The following is a 21,201-nucleotide window of genomic DNA, read 5'->3' as shown; positions in this document are numbered from 1 at the left end:
AGGGAACCAAAATATTCCATAGGCCTCTTCCAGCGCAGCATCGGGTCCAACTTGTCAACCACCTCAGTGTTCCCCCGGTTCCCGTCAGAGGGGACCCTCTCCTCCCAGAGGCGAAGGCCAGAGGTCAGGGAAGGTCAACGCCAGCGGACAGGGCAGCACGGCAGCGTAGCGGCTAGCAAAACGCTCGACAGTGCCAGTATTCAGCGGTCCAGGTTGAATTTCCGCCACCGTCTGCGAGGCATTTGTGCATTCCTCCTGCGTGGCAGCGTGGATTTGCTCCGGGTGCTCCTGCTTCCTCCCACGTTTCAAACAAGTATGGGTTGGGCTACGTAAGTCGTAGGCATGCTACGTTGGCAATGGAGGTGTGTGACACTTGTGGGCCGCCAGCACACACTTGGTGGTAAACGACGCACTTTACTGTAGGTTTCGATGTACATGTGGCAAATAAAGCAAATTTAATCTTATATAAATTGATACACACAAAATGTTGGAGCCCTGATGAAGGGTCTCGGCCTGAAACGTCGACGGTTTACTCTTTTCCCTAGATGCCGAGTTCCTCCAGCATTTTGTGTGTGTCGCTCTGAATTTCCAGCATCGACCGAATCCCCCTGTTTCGACTCTCACCTGATCTAATGTCACCAGGCCTCATGCAGAGCGACCGGCGGCCGGTCAGGACACTCACCATTGGGCTGCAGCTTTCGTTCCCCAGGATCGAGGCACATGCGGGTGTGGCTTTGCCGACACTGACAACCCGGTAGAGTGGCTGCCCTGACGTAGCGAGGTATCTAATCATCGATGAGGTTAAGGAAACACGTACAATCAGAATCAGGTTGATACCACGAACAAACTGCATGTTGTGAAATTTGTTTTGTGGCATTAGTACAATGCGGTATGCAGTTATAGGAACTGTAAATTACAGTAAACATATAAAATAAAAAGTTAAATTAAATAAATAGTTCAAAAAGAGGAAAAAGAAGTAGTGAGGTAGAGTTCAATGGGTTCATTGTCCATTCAGAAATCTGATGGCGGAGGGGAAGAAGCAGCTCCTGAAACATTGAGTGTGTGTCTTCAGGCTCCTGTACTTCCTCCCTGATGCTAGCAATGAGAAGAGGGTATGTCCTGGGTAATGGGGATTCTCAGTTCAACCAGGAGAAGTGTGAGGTGGTACACTTTGGAAGGACAAACTCCAAGGCAGAGTACAAAGTAAATGGCAGGATACTTGGTAGTGTGGAGGAGCAGAGGGATCTCGGGGTACATGTCCACAGATCCCTGAAAGTTGCCTCACAGGTGGATAGGGTAGTTAAGAAAGCTTATGGGGTGTTAGCTTTCATAAGTCGAGGGATAGAGTTTAAGAGTTGCGAGGTAATGATGCAGCTCTATAAAACTCTGGTTAGGCCACACTTGGAGTATTGTGTCCAGTTCTGGTCACCTCACTATAGGAAGGATGTGGAAGCATTGGAAAGGGTACAGAGGAGATTTACCAGGATGCTGCCTGGTTTAGAGAGTATCCATTATGATCAGAGATTAAGGGAGCTAGGGCTTTACTCTTCGGAGAGAAGGAGGATGAGAGGAGACATGATAGAGGTGTACAAGATATTAAGAGGAATAGATAGAGTGGATAGCCAGCGCCTCTTCCCCAGGGCACCACTGCTCAATACATGAGGACATGGCTTTAAGGTAAGGGGTGGGAAGTTCAAGGGGGATATTAGAGGAAGGTTTTTTACTCAGAGTGGTTGGTGCGTGGAATGCACTGCCTGAGTCAGTGGTGGAGGCAGATACACTAGTGAAGTTTAAGAGACTACTAGACAGGTATATGGAGGAATTTAAGGTGGGGAGTTATATTGGAGGCAGGGTTTGAGGGTCAGCACAATATAGTGGGCCAAAGGGCCTGTACTATGCTGTAGTATTCTATGTTCTATAGATGCTGTCTTTTTGAGACATCCCCATTTGAAGGTGTCCTGGATGCTGGCGAGGCCAGTGCCCACGATGGAGCTCGCAGAATTTGTAATTCTCTGTAGCTTGTTTCTATTCTTATGCACTGGCAGAGGTACAATGGTGGGCGGGGGAGTTGGTTGGAACTGATCAAGGGCCGAGATAACGGACCCAGGTGAAGAACAAACTCACATTGATAGCACCAGGGCCGAGGCAGCTGCAGGAGACACGTGAAAAGGGAATTACTCACTCCAAAGATCAGGAGCTTTCTCCAGAGGGGACCAGTCACAGGGAATAGTTGTTGACAAACAGTCAGCAGCCGACTCTGAAGGGAATAACGTGTTTTTCTGCTCGTGATTGGCCACTTCAGGGTGAATACTTCAAGTGTTCAGTTATGTAAGAATCACCTTCCAACCCAGTCCATCACAGGCAAAGAGCTCCCTCCCCACACCCCCCCCCACCACTAAGCACATCCAGACAGTGTTATTGCAGGACAGCAGCATCCGTCACAGGGACTCCACGAACCAGGTCACACTCTCGTCTCACTGCTGTCATCAGGCAGGAGGTACAGGAGCCCCAGGACCCACACCACCAGGGTCAGGAACAGTTATTACCCCTCAACCAGCAGGCTCTTTAATCAGAGAGAATAACTTCACTCACCCGAACACTGAACCGTTCCACAACCTATGCATTCACTTTTAAGGGCTCTTCATCTCATGCTCTTGATATGTCTTGCTCATTTGTTTATTATCATTATTATTTCTTTTCCTTTCCTTTTCTATTTGCACAGTTTGTTGTATTTTGCCCACTGGTTGTTTCTCCAACCTGTTGTGTGTGGTCTTCATCGATTCTGTTATGGGTCTTGGGGTGTATGGAGTGTCAGGGAGGGGTAGCACCTCTGGTGGGGGAACATGTCGCGTCCTTTTCAGGGCGGTTAGTCCACCTTTAGTCCCCACCTGGCACTCAGCTCTCACCTGTGGCTCCCCGTAGCTGTTTGCATGCGACAGCGGCCACACCCCGGGCAACGGCTTCGACAAGCCGGCTAATCAAACCCTCGGTGAGATAGGGAGTTGCCTATCCCAGCATGTGAAGACAGACTCCGGTGGATTGAGTGGATGAGACCAATGGAAGGTCCAACGGTCAAGAAGGTGGTCTCTGCAAGCGTCGTGGAACGTGCAGAGCAGGACAAGACACAGAAGACGTCCTGGTCATCCACTGTGCCTAGTCCCATCTCCAGCCATCTAGACTCTGTCTTGCCACTGGATCCAGATGGGAATTGGGGAGAGAGAGTGAGGCTGACGCTGCGCAACTCTCCCTCACTTAAATCCAAATCACGCGCCAGTCTCGACACCATCATAATGGTGTTGAGGTCCTCATCGACGTCAACAATGGACGGACAACAACAATATGGGTCTTGAATTTACTGCGCATGCCTGTAAGAAATTGAATCTCTGGATTTTATATGGAGACCTGCACGTACTTTGATAACAAATTTACTTTGCACTTAGAGCATTTCTGAGTGTTTAGTTGCGTAAGAATAACCTTTCATCGTGGGTAAAGCTTTCTCCACATTGACATGGAGTGCCACCACAAGAAAGCCCCTCACCGTTGAGGCTGTGCTCTCTTCTCCCAACAAGCATCAAGCAGGTAGTGGTACAGGAAACTCAGAACCCACACAGGTTCAGGAAGTTATTTCTCCCAAAGCATCGAGGTCTTGTACAGGGCCCTGGTGAGACCACACCTGGAGTACTGTGTGCAGTTTTGGTCTCCAAATTTGAGGAAGGACATTCTTGCTATTGAGGGAGTGCAGCGTAGGTTCACAAGGTTAATTCCCGGGATGGCGGGACTGTCATATGTCGAAAGATTGGAGCGACTGGGCTTGTATACTCTGGAATTTAGAAGGCTGAGAGGGGATCTTATTGAAACATATAAGATTATTAAGGGATTGGACACGCTGCAGGCAGGAAGTATGTTCCCACTGATGGGTGAGTCCAGAACCAGAGGCCACGGTTTAAGAATAAGGGGTAGGCCATTTAGAACAGAGTTGAGGAAAATCTTTTTCACCCAGAGAGTGGTGGATATGTGGAATGCTCTGCCCCAGAAGGCTGTGGAGGCCAAGTCTCTGGATGCTTTCAAGAAAGAGATGGATAGAGCTCTTAAAGGTTATGGGGATAAGGCAGGAACTGGATACTGATTGTGGATGATCAGCCATGATCACAGTGAATGGCGGTGCTGGCTCGAAGGGCTGAATGGCCTACTCCTGCACCTATTGTCTATTGTTAACTTCACTCACCACAACACTGAACTTAGTCCAAAAACCTGCAGATTTGCTCTCAAGGTCTTTCTACAACCAATGTTCTCAGCACATTTTATCTTTTGGACAATCTGTCCTTTATTTCAGAGAAACAGCATGGAACAGCCCTTCCAGGCCCAGTGAAGCTCACCGCCAGCAAGCCCAGCTACTTAATCTTAACCTAACCTGAAAGCTAACTTGCAGGTTGGGTCTGTGGTGAGGAAGGCAAATGCAATGTTTGCATTCATTACGAGAGGACTGATGAGGCTTTATAGAGCACTAGTGAGGCCTCGCTTGGAGTATTGTGAGTGGTTTTGACCACCCCCCCCCCACCAAATCTAAGGAAGGATGTGCTGACATTGGAGAGAATTGAAAGCTCACAAAAATGATTACGGAATTGAAAGGCTTGTCATATGAGAAGCATTTGATGGCTCTGGGTTTGTACTCACTGGAATTCAGAAGAATTGTTGTTGGGGGTAGGGCCTTATTGAAACCTATTGAATATTGAGAAGTCTTGATAGAGAGGACGTGGGGAGGATGTTTCCCATGGTGGGAGAGTCTAAGACCAGAGGACACAGCCTCAGAACAGAGGGATGTCCTTTTCGAATGGAGGTGAGGGGGAGCAACCCCAGAAGGCTTGGAGTCTAATCCCACTGATCGAGCAGCAGGTGTAGCTGGGAGAAGTTTGGATAATTCAGCTCCGGGACGGGTGAATGCCCAGTGAGTGTTAATTCTCACTGCTGAGCTGGGGAGAGGGGCTCTGGGGAAACTCGGACAAAAGTATTGGGAGCCCGGATGGTGTGAACCCCAAGGTCCTGAAGGAGAGTGCTCAGATGCTGTGTGGAGCTCTCCAGTGCGTCTTCAGTCTGAGTCGCAGCCTGGAAAGGGTCCTGACTGTGTGGAAAACATCATGTCTGGACCCAGTACCCAAGAAGGGCTGAACGAAAGTCTTGAATGACTACTGTCCAGTGGCCCTGACCTCACACATCATGCAGACCCTGGAGAGGCTGGTCCTGACTCACCTCCAACCCCTGGTCAGATCAGCCCTCGATCCCCTGCAGTTTGCTTACCCAGAGCACATTGGAGTCAATGATGCTGTCGTCTACCTGCTGAACAGTCTACTCCCATTTGGATAAGCAGGGCAGCCCTGTGAGGATCATGGTTTTTGATTTCTCAAGTGCATTCAATACTATACAGCCCTCATTGCTGGGGAAAAGCTCCATTCAATGCAGATTGACACTTCCACTGTATCCTGGATAACGGACGACCTGACTGGCAGACCACAGTGTGTGTGGCTTCAGGGCTGTGTGTCAGACATGGCTATAAGCAGCACTGGGGCCCCACAGGGGACTGTATTGTCTCCCTTCCTGTTTACCCTGCACACCTCAGACTTTAGATACAACACCGAGTCATGTCTTCTGCAGAAATTCTGATTTCTCAGCTACCGTTGTGTGTATAAGGGGAGGACAGGAGGATGAACACGGGGCCCTGGTGGAGGACTCTGTCAAATGGTATAAGCTGAATCATGGCAATCCTGGACAATGTTTCTCACCCTCTGCATGTCACCTTGGCTGAACAGAGGAGCAATTTTAGTAACAGACTAAGATAACTGAGCTGCTCCAAAGAGCGCTATATGAGGTCATTCTTACCCTCGGCCATTAGGCAGGGAAGTGATGACCCCCTCCTGTTAGACTGATTAAGGTAACTTATTTTTTATTCATTCTTCTTACTTCTCTTCTAATATTGTACATCTGCGAACTTGTAATGCTACTGTAATATCCATTTATCTATTTATCTAACTGTCATCAGTTTTGGGCCCTATATTTTCGGAAGAGAGTCAAGAGGAGGTTCAGTAAAAAGGATCCCAGGAGTGAAAAGCTTAACGTATGAGAAAGGCATGTATGAAGGAAGTGTGATGGTTCTAGGCCAGTACTTGAAGGAGTTTAGAAGAATGAGGGGGGGACCTCAGAGAAACCTACCCACCAGGCCTTTCAATATTTGATAGAGTGGAGGTGGAGAGAAAGTTTCCTGTTGTGGGGGAGACAAGGACTAGAGAGCACAGAGAATACAGGGACGTTCCTATCGAGCAGAGAGGAGGTGTTTTTTCAGCCAATGGGTGGTGAAGAATTCGTCACTGCTGTGTATTTAATATTTCAGTAATATTTGAGTGATCTTGCAAATATATTGTTTGATTAAGGATTCCTTGTTTTTTTTTACATATGTAAAAGTACGGCAATGGCATACACCATTAAGCTACCAGGCTAAACACGTGCGCCTTGCTTAAAGTGAAAACAAAACTAAAACACACACTTCTGGCTCCGCATTTTTGCTCTCAATAAGTTTCATGTTTTGGCATTGCTAAACATAACGGTCAGCTCGAGAGGTCAAGTCATTGGTGTAGTTAAGATTGATAGGCTCTTGATTGCTCAGGGGGAGGAGGGTTACTGGGAGAACAGGGTTGAAAATAATTCAGCCATGATAGAATGGTGGAGAAGACTCAATGGGCCGAATGGCCTAATTCTGTTCCTATGTCTCATGATGATCATTGTTTGTCACCAGTCGACCCCAGTATCTCTTAACAAGAACCCTTAACCACATGGGTATCAGTTTGAAACTTCGAACCTACGTCTGGATTAATGTTCAGGAACTGAGTTCAAATCCATTTTTCTCAGTGCTTGTTCTTTCCGACTATGTCCAAGCACCATCAGTCTACACAACATGATGCTCAGGGAAGATCAGTCTTTTTTGTGTATGTTTACTGCTGTGTTATATATGCCCTGCCCTGTCCTGTCTGTGACTGTTGGATCTGTTTTTTTGCACCTTGGCTTCAGAGGATCAGTGTTTCTTTCGGCAGTGTCCATGTGTATTCATCACAATTAAACTCCAATTTGAGCTTGAACTCCCATCACAGGGGCAGTGGAATTGAGGTTGTTGTTTGTCCTTCGCAATCGAAGATGACCATGGAACTTGAGGTACGTTATTAACTAAAGCCGGATCTGGTTCACTGGGGACCTCTGGGTAGGGGTTGGGTGAGGGAGTACTTTAATCCAGCCTTGCCTGTTTGAGACTACAGATGTAAAACTGTCGATCGTGTGTCCCCCGAGATGGCTCCCTGAGGCACTCAGGCACATCAAGGACAAGAAACATTCAGGCCATCCTGATGTCAATCTCTATTGACCTCCAACAGTTTATTTCTGGTCCCTTCATCACTTTGGAAGGTCGAACTTGAAGGCAGAGTACAGAGATAATAGCAGGAAGTTTTTTTTAAAACCAGATTGGAGGAACAGAGGGATCTTGGGATCCACGTCCTCAGAGTTGCTGTTCAAGTTGACAGGCTGGTTAAGAAGGTGTACAGTGTGTCGACCCTCAATAGTCGGGGGATTGAGTTCAAGAGCTGTGTGGTTGCAGCTCCAAAAAACCATGGTTAGACCACACTTGGAGGTTTGTGTTCAACTCTGGTTGTCTCATTATAGGAAGGATGTGGAAGCTTTCGAGAGGGTACAGAGATTTACCAGGATGCTGACTGGATTAGAGAGTATGAAGCAGGGTGAGAGGTAACTGGATAACAGTGTACAAGTTGATCAAATGGACAGTCAGAGACTATTTCCCTGGGCAGAAATGGCTAATACAGGGGGCCATAATTAAGGTGATGGAAAGTATGGGGAGGGGGATGTCAGAAGTATACAGTTTACACAGAGGGTTATGGGTGCATGGAACTCCCTGCCAGTGACGGTGGTTGACACATGAGAGACATTTAAGAAACACTTAGGTGCATGGATGGTAGAAAAACGGAGGGTTATGCAGGCAGGAAGGGTTCACTTGATGGTTGAGAAAGTTAAAAGGATGACACTTCACTGTGGGCTGAAGGGCCTGTGTTAAACAGGATTTAGTGACCTATCCTTGATATTCAATGGCATGGCTATCGCCAAATTCCCCTGTTAATATCCCCCGTCAGAGACCCTTCCGGACCAGCCACAGAAACACAGGTCAGAGGGTGGGGATCCCGTGGGGAGAGACACCGCCTGACACCCCACACACAAGACACAAGATATCCGGTGGGGAGAGACACCTCACTAGAAGCTCTGAAGAAGTTGGAGAAGGCAGCTCACTCAAAGCTAATGAATACCAGTGCTCCCAGACACCGTAACCCCTACGTGTCCAGTGGGAAACAAGGGTGACATGACATCCTGTGAAGGAAACTGGTGACTTCTGGGCCCCTGTTCGTCCAGGGGAAACATGGGAGGCAGGACTCCTCAAAGAAATGGATCTAATATTGAAAGGCCTAGATAGAGTGGATGTGGAAAGGATATTTGCAATAGTGGGGAGTCTAGGTCCAGAGGGCACAGCCTGAGAATAGAGGGATGTTCATTTAGAACAGAACTGAGGTGGAATTTCACTACCTCAGATGGCTGTGGAGGCCAAGTCATTGAGTATATTGAAAGCGGAGGTTGATTTGTTCTTGATTAGAAAGGTTATGGGGAGAAGGCAGGAGAACAGGGTTGAGACGGATAATAAATCAGCCATGATGGAACAGCAGAGCAGACTCAATGGGCTGAATGGCCTCATCTACTCTACTGTCTTACGCACAAGGAAAAACTTGGACTCATCGGCAATGCAATACAGCCAGGGCTGGTAAGGATACAATGCAGTCATTCCCCAGTAGGCCACACAGATCACCAGGAGGATGAACGTAACCAGGGGATAGGCCAGCGAAGACATGATGTACCCCACTGCCCTGGAGAGAGAAACAGCCGGTCACAACTAACAGTAGCCAAGAAACATGCACACGCAGGGATGTGAGGGGACCTCGGGCAGCGTGGCTGATGAAGTCCTCCCGTATGCGGTCACCATTGAAAGTGTGGAACTGCAGGGTGAAAACTGCACAGGAAGATCATTCAAACAGCAACACACAAAATGCTGGAGCAACTCAGCAGCTCAGGGAGAAGCTATGGAGGGGAATAAACAGCTGATGTTCGGGCCAAGACCCTCCATCAGGACTGGAAAGGAAGGACCAGGATCCAGACTAAGATGGGGAGTGGAAGGAGTACAAGCTGGCAGGTGAGAACAGGTGAGGGGGGAGGGAGTGAGTGGGGAGTCATATAATTCTCCGTAACTTCTGCCGTGTCCAACAGGATCCCACCGCCAAGCACACCTTTCCCTTCGCCAACTTTCTGCTCTCCACAGGGATCGTTCCCCACGTGACTCCCTTGTCCACTCAAAGCTCCCCACTGATATCCCTCTTGGCACTTATCCTTGCAAGCAGAACAAGTGCTACACCCGCCCCTACCCCTCCTCCCTCACCACCATTCAGGGGCCCAAGCCGTCCTTCCGGGTGAGGCGACACCTCAGCTGTGAATCTGTCAGGGCCATCAGCTGTACCTGTTGCTCCCAGTGCGATACCGCTGGGACCCGATCTAGACTGGGGGGGGGGGGGGGCGGCTTCACTGCGCACTTTGGCTCTGCCCGTCACAAAAGGTCAGATCTGCCGGCGGGCGGCCACCCATTTCCATTTCCATTCCGACATGGCCTCTGCTGCTCTAGTGAGGCCGCTCCCATATTCCATCTGGGTAGCCTCCAACCTGATGACACGAACATCAATCCGTCCAGCTTTCGGTAACTTCTCCTCCTCCCTTTTCTCTGTTATCATATTTCTCATTCTGGTTCCCCTCTCACCCCTTCTCTTTGCCTCAGCTGCCCATCTCCTTCCTCTTGTTCCCCTCCTCCTTCCCTTTCTCCCATGGTCCACTCTCTTCTCCCAATCAGATTCCTTCTTCTCTCGCCGTTTACCTTCCTCCACCCGTCACCTCCTTACTTCCCCACTCACCCTCATTCCCCCTCACACCACTTCACCTATCACCTCTCAGACTGTACAAGTCTTCCCCTCCCTTGCAACCCTCCATCTTATTCTGGAACCTCCCCCTTCCTTTCCGGTCTTGACGAAGAGCCTCAGCCCAACATTGACCGTTCATTCCCCTCCAAAGTTTCTGTCTGTTCCTAAGGTTGTCATAGCCGGGGGTGGTAGTGAGGACAAGCTCCCACTACCTATAAAGTGCTCCAAATGGCGTGCGTCTCTAACAGCCTCTGACAACAAGTCCAACTCTTGGCCTTCACGTGAGGCTTAGCTACTCGGCCCGGTGGAACTGTTTCTACTGACAAGAGAAGGGCAAAGGCGGACCACTGGCCCCTCGAAACCAGTTGCTTCAGGCAGGTGGGGCTTGTCAGGCTCGGATGGCAGCCGCCTAGGAGAATGGAAACCCTGATTTTAAACCTCCAGGTAAACCCTCCCACGGGAAAGGCTTTGGGAGTAAACCCTGAGGAAGAAATCTGGAGCTGGGGTCCCCAAGGCAGTTTGATGTTCTTTTCAACTTCACTCTGGCAACCCCTGGTGCCAAGCTGTATGGGCGCGTGCCCTTCCCTTGGACTACCTCAGTGACGTGGGGAGGGGGAGCCTGCTGCTCGGGTGACAACCTTCCCGCCCAGGCTTGTCCCTGGACAGGACACAGAGCAGCGGGAGCGCAAACCCACGGGATCGATGGCTGCCTACTACATAGCTCCTGTCTGACCTGCTGAGTTCCTCCAGCATTTGACAGGTGTTGCTCTGGATTCCCAGCATCTGCAGACCCTCTTGTGTAAAGGAGACGGAAAGTTTGGGTGAGGTTGATTTAGTGGGGAATATGTCGACCCCAACAGCGGTTGCCCCTCACCATCGCAGCTGACTTCATTCTCACCCTACACCCGCCGGAAGAGGACTTGCGGTAGAGGCCAAGTCCAGGGGTATATTTAAGGCGGAAGTTGATCAGTCAGGGCATTAAAAGGATATGGCGGGAAGGCAGGTGTGTGAGGTTGAGACGGATCTGCGATCAGCCAGGATGGAATAGCGGAGCAGACGCGATGGGCTGAATGGCCTAATTCTGCTCCTATGCCTTATAGTCTCACGGTCACCCCGCCCGCCCGACGGGAGCATTCACGCGCACTGCCGGCCGGTCCCACCCACCTGCTGGCCTCCTTGATGAGTGCGATCCCGATCAAGATTCGTTTCCTCAGGAAGATGAGCAACAGAATAATGATGACCTCCAGGACAGCCAGGATGATCACTGCAACGGGACGGTCCTGGCATCAGGCAGATCACTATCCCCTCCCCTCCCCTCCCCCAGGAGAACCCACACCGCCCACAGGTCCAGAGAAACCCTGGGGAGAGGGCTGGCAGGGTTACGCCAACACTAACCTATCGCTGGTTAGAAGGAGCTCACACACCCTGCTTGTGAGCGCATGGGTTTCCCACCGGGTGCTACAGTTTCCTCCCACATTCCAAAGATGTATGGGTTAGTAGGTTAATTGGTCACATGGGCTTAATTGGGCAGCGTGGGCTCGATGGGCCGAATGGCCTGTTACCATTCTGTATCTGTAAATTAATTGAGATGATGGGACTTTCCAGAGACTTTGAGACTTTTTTTTTACCGTGCCCATGGTCTGCTCTTTATCAAATTACGGCATTGCTTTGCACTGTTGTAACTATATGTTGTAATTATGTGTTTTTTGTCAGTTTTTCAGTCTTGGTTTGTCTTGTGTTTCTGTGATATCACTCTGGAGGAATATTGTATCATTTCTTAATGCATGCATTACTAAATGACAATAAAAGAGGACTGCGTGTCCTCATAATCTAATCTAATTAATTGGGGGGATCAATTCCTGCCATTGCCTGTTTGTTCTCCCCATGTCCACGTGGGTTTCCTCCCACATTCCAAAAGAGATATGGGTCAGGAAGAGTTAGCACACTGTGGGCTGGAAGTGTGGGACACTTGTGGAAGCTGAGCCATTGGTGATATTTAAAGCAGACGTTGATTAGTGAAGAACGTCAAAGCTTACAGGGAGAAGGCAGGAGAATGGGGTTGAGAGGGATAATAATAGAAGGGCAGAGCAGACTCGATGGGCCGAAAGGTCTTGCAAAATCCCGGGATCACTGAGGAGTCCCAGCAAAATGTTGGCATTCATCCCACTGTGAAATCATCGCAAACCCTCCCCCACCTTCCTTTCCCAGCTCCCCGGCTCCCTGTTTGTCAGACACTCACAGACGGCCAGCCAGGTCTCCTTCACCTGGCCATACACAGCCAGGTTGGTGGTGATGCCCACGTCATGGATGCTGGCGCCCTGTTTGTTGAGCGTGTCGTACTCCCAGTAGCAGTGCCAGATCCCTGGAGCAAGGAGAAAGGATGGTGAGGAAGCTGTGACTCTCCCAATACCCTGTACCCGCTCATCCCAAATCCCCCCCTCTCCAACACCGACCACAGCCCAGATCCACAGTGACTCCACCCTGGAGCATCCTGGTGGAAAGTGCCTCTTTTGTAAACACAAGAGATTCTGCAGATACCGGAAATCCAGAGCAACACACACAAAATGCTAGAGGTACTCAGCAGGTCAGGCAGCAGCTACGGAAAAGAGTACAGTCGACACTTCTGACCGAGACCCTTCAACAGGACTGACTTTTGTTTTGTTTCTCTGAGGTTGTAGGTGTTTGTGTTGTTACGTTGGGGGCTGGAATGTGCGCCGGCTCTTGCCCAGTACATCCTTCAGTTGCGATGATTGTGAATGCAGAAGATGCATTTCACTGTTTGGTTCAATCAATCTGAATGTCAGAGTCTGGAATTCTGCAACTGGCGACAATGTATTCCGGAAATCGTAACTCATTTGAGGAGAGTCCACGTGGGTTCAGACAGCTGGGATACTACAGCACAGAAGCAGGACCTTTGGCCCATCCAGTCCATGCTAGCCTGGTCTTCAGCCTTGTCTCAGCTACCTGCACCCAGCCCATCATCCTCCATACCCCTCTCATACACACGCCCATCTAAATGCTACAATTGACCTGACAACTACCACTCCTGCTGCCGGTTCATCCCACACCTCTGACGTGATAGGGGCGCGCAAGGTGACAGGAGCAGCCAGAGACCTTTCCCCCAGGGCGGCCGTGACTAATGAGAGTGGGCTTAATTTTAAACTGATTGAAGGAAAGTCAAGGGGAGGATGTCAGAGATGCTGCCTGGCCTGCTGCGTTCCACCAGCATTTTGTGTGGGTCTCCACTGTGTTGTAATGTTCTGTATTGTAGAGAGAGTCTGCAAAATAATAACATACAACCTACAGAAATCAATAAGTGAAAAACACCAGTAATAGGCTGAATGAAAAGAGGAAATTGAAAGAGTTTGGAACATGAGCAGCGTATACATTGTCCCAATTGTAATATCGACAACCAAATCACAGCACAATATCAATAAACGATTAGGGCTACACAGCAATATCTGTGTAAGTCTCCAGAACACCACAACGCTAAACCACTAGGATTGTCCAAAAGTTGACAAATGAGTATGTTTGACTATGCCCGTACCCCAGGTTTACCAGCTTGAGCTGAGAAAAAAGAAATAAAATAATAATATCTTATTTACAGAGCAGAATCAAATATCACTGTGATGATTGTACGCTCTAGTCTCAATTGTTTGGCGACAATAAAGTAAAATTTTCATGGAGACAATGTAGTTCACACTGCTTTACAATGGGGTTAAAGTGCAAACATGCAAATAAAATAAAAATAAGACAAAAAGATGTTAGTTAAAAGCAAGGTTAAATAAATAGGTTTTGAGCTCGTGTTTAAAAGTGTCAACTGAGTCTGCATCCCTTATCGAATTCCACAGTTTCGGAGCGTAGTTCAAGAAAGCTCACCTGTCACCTGTCTGAGGGAGATTGTTTAAGAGTTAAGAGAGCAGCAGAAGGAGGCCTGAGAGCTCGAGCAGGATTATAAATCGAAAAGCATTCTGTGATCTACTCCGTTCTCAGATCACTGGGAGCTTTAAAAGAAACATCTGCAGAATCTCTTGTGGACGGGTGACATAAAACCATAAGACATGGGCCATTCAGCCCACGGCTGTTCCTTTTCCACATCGAGAGAGCCCGGAAATTCGCCGCAGTTGCCTCCCCCTCCCCCCCACCCACACACACACACACACACACACACAGAGCAGGGGGAAGCCACACGCACCGTAGGCAATGACCCCGATCAGGCCGAAGATGATGACCCAGATGAGAATGCCGGCGATGAATCTCAGGAGCAGCAGGAAGAGAAGACTGACGAGCATGGCAATGACCAGGCCTCTGCGGGAGGAGCAGGAGGCAGAGCGGGAGGAGGGAGAGAAGAGGCAAAGTCAACGGCACAATGCACTCCAAAGCTTCCTACACAACACACCCCGTCCCGCGCCCCAACCAGCTTCCAACGTAAGTATATTGATTGGTTGCCTGGTATGCAAACACCAAAGCCCGAGAACAGAAATCTAACAACAAGTGGTGGACACAGCCCAGTCCATCACAGGTAAAGCCCTCCCCACCATTGGGCACATCTACAGGGAATGCTGTCGTAGGAAAGCAGCATCCATCATCAGAGATCCCCACCGCCCAGGACACGCTCTCTTCTCACTGCTGCCATTAGCAAAGAGGTACAGGAGCCCCAAGACCCACACCACCAGGGTCAGGAACAGTTATTACCTTCAACCACCAGGAAACCACCACCAGGACACGTTCTCGTCTCACTGCTGCCATCAGGCAGGAGGTACAGGAGCCCCAGGACCCACACCACCAGGGTCAGGAACAGTTATTACCCTTCAACCATCAGGAGCCACCACCCAGGCCACACTCTCATCTCTCTTCTGCCGTTAGGAAGGAGGTACAGGAGCCTCAGGACCCACACCACCAGGGTCAGGAACAGTTATTACCCCTCAACCACCAGGAAACCACCACCAGGCCACGCTCTCGTCTCTCTTCTGCCGTTAGGAAGGAGGTATCAGAGCCTCAGGACTCACACCCCCAGGTTAATTTATTTATTGGGATACAGCCCGGAATAGGCCCTTCTGACTCTTCAAGCCACACCGCCCAGCAAACACCCAATTTTTTATCCAAGCCTAATCATGGGACAACTTACAATGACCATTTAATCTACTTACTGAACCTGGGTCACGTTGTGCCACCCAGAGAACAGTTGTTACCCCTCAACCATCGGGCTCTCGAATCACAGGGGATAACTCCACTCGCCCCATCACTGAACCGTTCCCACAAACTATGGACTCACTTTCAAGGACTATTCATCTCACGTTCCTGATATTTATTCAGAATCAGGATCAATATTACTGGGGTATGTCGTGAAATGTATTAACTTTGTGGCTGCTTATTTATTTATTTATTTGCATAGTTTGTTGTCTTTTGCACATTGATTGTCTATCCCACTGAGTGTGGTTTTCATTGATTCTGTTGTGTTTCTTGGATTGACGGTGAATGAATCTCAGGCTTGCATCTGGGGGGTGACTATGTACTTTGGTAATACATTTACCGAGTCATTTTGTAGCTGGTTTTGTTTCGTTGCTGTTGTGTCTGTGTTGCTCTGCTGAACATTGTAGTGTTGGTGTCGGAGGTGTGGCAACACTTGTGGGCTGCCCCCAGCACGGCCCTAGGCTGTTAATGCAAATGATGCATTTCAGTGTTCGACATCATGGCCAGCTGTGTACATACATCTACTGATGCTTCTGGACACATCTTCAGTGAGGTTCCTGGAATCATCAGGTGTTTCGGGACTTTCAACATCATACAACCTCCTCCAGGTGACCCAGCCGGGGCTGATCAGACCCCAGCTTGTGTCCAGATGGCTAGCTACTTATGACTCCATTGTTCCCCTCTTTTGAGCCACAGCCATCTTGAGGCCCTCTCTGCCGCATCGGTGGTACTGCGGATGGCTCTCCTCTTCCTCTCTCCCTCGATGCCCAAAATGCTGAAGGCTCTAACTAAGGAATGGGCTACGAATCCCCTACAACCAACCTCCACTGGGAGACACCTTGCTCTCCATCCAGCCTGCTGACAGTTGCTGACCAGTCCTGCGTACTTGGAGAGCTTCCTTTCAAAAGCCTCTTCCAAGCTATCTTCCCATGGGACTGTCAGCTCAGCAGCACCACTTGCTCAGCAGACTCAGACGCTAGGACAATGTCTAGTATGTTGGCAAACGATGCATTTCACTGCTCGTTTCAATGTACAAGTGACAGATAAATCTCGATCTGAATGTCTATCTGACAAGGGGCAGTGGGTCTGACACTGGAGGGTGCCACACTGCTCCAACAGAGGCTGGGGAGGGGGGACTACCAGGCAGCCTGGTAGCGTAGTGGTTAGTACGATGCTTTCCAGCCCCAGCTATCAGAGTTCATTAACCACCACCCTCTGTAACAAGCTTGTGTGTTCTCCCTGTGACTGTGTGGGTTTCCTCCGGTGCTGTGATCTCCTTGCACTGTCTCTCCCATCAGGTTAGTGATCCGCGGCCATGCCAGGCTGGCGCCGGAAACACAGTGACATTGGCCGGCTGTCCCCCGGCACATCCTCGGACTGTGTTGGTCGCCGACTCAAACAATGCCTTTCACTGTGTGTTTCCCAGTTTCAATGCACGTGTGTATTCAGAGTGAGGTTTAATTGTCACAGGTACAGCCCGACTCAAAAACAGTTACTGTTCTTTCCAAAAGCATCACCACCTCCACCCACCCACCCCTCCCTCCACACTCCACATTTCCTGAGGAGACCGAGGTCCTTTAACATCTGCCGGATGATGCTGAGGATGTTCTACGAGTCTGTGGTGGCCAGTGCGATCATGTTTGCTGTTGTGTGTTGGGGCAGCAGGCTGAGGGTAGCAGACACCAACAGAATCAACAAACTCATTCGTAAGGCCAGTGATGTTGTGGGGATGGAACTGGACTCTCTCACGGTGGTGTCTGAAAAGAGGATGCTGTCTAAGTTGCATGCCATCTTGGTCAGTGTCTCCCATCCACTACATAATGTACTGGTTGGGCACAGGAGTACATTCAGCCAGAGACTCATTCCACCGAGATGCAACACAGAGCGTCATAGGAAGTCATTCCTGCCTGTGGCCATCAAACTTTACAACTCCTCCCTTGGAGGGTCAGACACCCTGAGCCAATAGGCTGGTCCTGGACTTATTTCATAATTTACTGGCATAATTTACATATTATTATTTAACTATTTATGGTTCTATTAATATTTAATTATTTATGGGTGCAACTGTAACGAAAACCAATTTCTCCCGGGATCGATAAAGTATGACTATGACTATAACCACCACCACAGAATCGTTTCCTGTCAGTCACCTCATGTACAGACACTCCTGTGCCTGCCCACCGTCACTTTATGCACAGACAATCAATCTGTGTATACAATCTAGTTTATGTATTTATATTTGTTGTGTTGCCTGCCACAGTCCGCAGACGTTAGCAGGTTAACTGGTCCTGTGCTGAGGGTCGGATGAAATAGGCGAGCCGCTGGGTGGTGCGGCTCGCTGGGCCGGTAAGACCTGCTGTGTGCTGTTTCTTCAATTAATCATTCGCTTCTTGTTTGTTTGTTTGTGAAATCCTGTGAGTCAGGCTGCACTCACGAACCAGGACATTCTCCCGGAGCTGGGGAAATCTGATTCCTTCCCCGTGTTTGTCTCTTCTGTGGTGGGAGGACACAGCAGGATTATGGTGGTGGGTGGGGGGGGGGGTCGCCCTGTCCCGGAGAACTGGGGTCCGTCACACCCCCACCCCCACCGCTGATCCACCCCTTGCCGAGCTCGGAGTCAGACTGGGAACTCACATCAGAATCCAGTACCAGGACTTGGTAAAATCCTCGAAAATCCGCATCCCAACCTGCTTGATGTTGAATCCCTGAACCAGGTTCCTGCAACAGGGAGTCAGTAGAAGAGCAAATGAGGCAAAGGGGTCCGTGGCACAGTCACCGGCCAGCGTCCCCCGACACGGGCAGGAGATCGCGAGGGGGCTCGGGGGGGGGGAGCACAGAGGCCGGGGTCAGAGACGGTCACGGAGACACGCAGGGGTGCAGGGGTCAAAGAGGGTCACAGAGACAGAGAGGGGTGCAGGGGTCAGAGAGGGTCACAGAGACGGGGTGGGGTGCAGGGGTCAGGGAAGGTCAAGGAGACACGGAGGGGTGGAGGGGTCAGAGAGGGTCACAGAGACAGGATGGGGTGCAGGGGTCAGGGAGGGTCAAGGAGACACGGAGGGGTGTAGGGGTCAGAGAGGGTCACAGAGACGGGGTGGGGTGCAGGGGTCAGAGAGGGTCACGGAGACACAGAGGGGTGTAGAGGTCAGAGGGGGTCACAGAGACAGAGAGGGGTTCAGGGGCCAGACGGGCAATGGAGTAGGGGCTGGAAGGGGTCACAGAGACGGGGTGGGGTGCAGGGGTCAGAGAGGGTCACGGAGACAGAGAGGGGTTCAGGGGCCAGACGGGCAATGGAGTAGGGGCTGGAAGGGGTCACAGAGACGGGGTGGGGTGCAGGGGTCAGAGAGGGTCACGGAGACAGAGAGGGGTTCAGGGGCCAGACGGGCAATGGAGTAGGGGCCGGAAGGGGTCACGGAGACAGGGAGAAGTGCAGGGGCTGGAGCTGGAGAAAGAGCTGAGCTGTTCAAGGAAAATGTACTTGGCCAGCCAGGCCAGAGGCAGAGAGCACTGAGGCGTGCTTGTGGGAGCCTGACGAGGGGATGGGAACGGAGGGCATGCGGACTCACTCTGTTGCCTGCTTCACTGCGTCTGCCGTGGCATTCCCAGGTTCCATGTCTCCGATGGTGAAGTTACCCGGGAAAACCGTCCCATCCACATTCGGCACACATCTGCCCAGGACTGTGAGAGAGGAAGAGTGAGTTGCTGGGCACAGCGTGATTACTCGTCTGTACAATGTGATCCCAGAACGTTGACAGGGATACAGGGATCAGTGGCTCTGGGTTTGGGATACCATCTCACCACCCCCCACCCCCAGAGTATTGTAGACGAAAGGCTCGAAGCATTGTTGAGGAACCTCACCACCCACCCCACAATCTCTCTGACCCACCACCCACCCCACAATCTCTCTGACCCACCACCCGTCACACAGTCTCTGTGACCCACCACCCGTCACACAGTCTCTGTGATCCACCACCCATCACACAATCTCTCTGACCCACCACCCGTCCCACAATCTCTCTGACCCACCACCCGTCACATAGTCTCTATGACCCACCACCCGTCCCACAGTCTCTCTGACCCACCACCCGTCCCACAATCTCTCTGACCCACCACCCGTCACATAGTCTCTATGAACCACCACCCGTCCCACAATCTCTCTGACCCACCACCCACCCCACAATCTCTCTGACCCACCACCTGTCACACAGTCTCTGTGACCCACCACCCGTCCCACAGTCTCTCTGACCCACCACCCGTCACACGATCTCTCTGACCCACCACCCGTCCCACGATCTCTCTGACCCACCGCCCGTCACACAATCTCTGTGACCCACCGCCCGTCACACAATCTCTGTGACCCACCACCCATCCCACAATCTCTGTGACCCACCACCCACCCCACAATCTCTCTGACCCACCACCCGTCACACAGTCTCTGTGACCCACCACCCGTCCCACAGTCTCTCTGACCCACCACCCACCCCACAATCTCTCTGACCCACCGCCCGTCACACAATCTCTCTGACCCACCGCCCATCACACAGTCTCTGTGACCCACCGCCCGTCCCACAATCTCTGTGACCCACCACCCATCCCACAATCTCTCTGACCCACCACCCGTCACACAGTCTCTCTGACCCACCACCCACCCCACAATTTCTCTGACCCACCGCCCGTCCCACAATCTCTCTGACCCACCACCCACCCCGCAATCTCTCTGACCTACCACCCATTCCACAATCTCTCTGACCCACCACCCGTCCCACAATCTCTGTGACCCACCACCCACCCCACAATCTCTGTGACCCACCACCCATCCCACAATCTCTCTGACCCACCACCCATTCCACAATCTCTCTGACCCACCACCCGTCCCACAATCTCTGTGACCCACCACCCACTCCACAATCTCTCTGACCTACCAGCCATCACAGTCTCTCTGTGACCCACCACCCGTCCCCACAGTCTCTCTGACCCACCACCCACCCCGCAATCTCTCTGACCCACCACCCATTCCACAATCTCTCTGACTCACCACCCGTCACACAGTCTCTGTGACCCACCGCCTGTCCCACAATCTCTCTGACCCACTACCGTCAGGAAGGAGGTACAGGAACATCAGGACTAGGACTGCCAGACTGGGTGACAGCTTCCTCCCCAGGCTGTGAGGCTAATGAATACCCTGTCACCACGAACTCTCGTCACTGGGACAGCGAGCTGGCTACTGCTTAGCTGTGCTGTGCACAACATGCATTTTGAATTAGATTTTATTCATGTATTTGTGGTAATATTTTGTTTTATGTTCTATGTGGGTGCACCATGGTCCAGAGGAACATTGTTTTATTTGGTTATATAATCAATCGACAACTCCAACTGGAACTCCCCTGTCACCCACCCACGCCTTCTCTCTCCCCCAGACCAACTGCCGGGCAGAGGTGTCCGATACTTACAGGGGATACTTGGGATGGTGTACACCGGACACAGCTCCTTGGCCACAATCTCCTGGTATGTCTGAAACAAAACCACTGCAAAGTTAGACACTGCACAGCACGAGTCCAGAGGGAGGAGGCCGCCAACAGAGTGGGGAGCATCAGGCTTGTAGGGGTGTGGGGGCGCAGACGGGCAGACCGCCCCTTCCACGTTGTTTTGACAGTGAGGAAGGCAAATGCAATGTTCGCATTCATTTTGAGAGGACTAGAACAGACAAACAAGAATTGGAGCGTTGTGAGCAGTTTTGGGCCCCTTATCTAAGAAAGGATGGGCCGGCATTGGAGGGGGTCCTGAGAATGAAAGGGTTAATGATTGAGGAGTGTTTGATGGCTCTGGGCCTGTACTTGCTGGAGTTTAGAAGACTGTGGGGGGTGGTGGGGAGTGATCTCATTGAAACCTATCGAGTATTGAAAGGCCTAGATAGAATGGAAGTGGAGAGGATGTTTCCTGTGGTGGGGGAGTCCAG

The 21,201-nt window shown here is 50.8% G+C and overlaps 1 protein-coding gene across 1 annotated transcript in view; it reads right to left on the bottom strand.

Moving 5' to 3' along the window:
- slc44a4 (solute carrier family 44 member 4) overlaps positions 1–21,201 on the bottom strand; it is a 95,980-nt gene that overhangs the window by 27,686 nt on the left and 47,093 nt on the right. Inside the window, exons 7-14 of the mRNA XM_063047902.1 lie at positions 20,696–20,756; positions 18,812–18,923; positions 17,883–17,966; positions 14,251–14,363; positions 12,295–12,417; positions 11,220–11,319; positions 8,868–8,960; positions 683–785 (exon numbers count right to left, since the gene is read on the bottom strand). Coding sequence (XP_062903972.1) covers positions 683–785; positions 8,868–8,960; positions 11,220–11,319; positions 12,295–12,417; positions 14,251–14,363; positions 17,883–17,966; positions 18,812–18,923; positions 20,696–20,756 — 789 coding nt within the window. The remainder of the gene's footprint in view (positions 1–682; positions 786–8,867; positions 8,961–11,219; positions 11,320–12,294; positions 12,418–14,250; positions 14,364–17,882; positions 17,967–18,811; positions 18,924–20,695; positions 20,757–21,201) is intronic.

Source organism: Mobula hypostoma, chromosome 5, assembly GCF_963921235.1.
Source record: "Mobula hypostoma chromosome 5, sMobHyp1.1, whole genome shotgun sequence".
Classification (NCBI taxonomy): domain Eukaryota; kingdom Metazoa; phylum Chordata; class Chondrichthyes; order Myliobatiformes; family Myliobatidae; genus Mobula; species Mobula hypostoma.
Note: the sequence above shows the minus strand (reverse complement) of the source record. Positions and strands in the feature narration are given on the sequence as shown.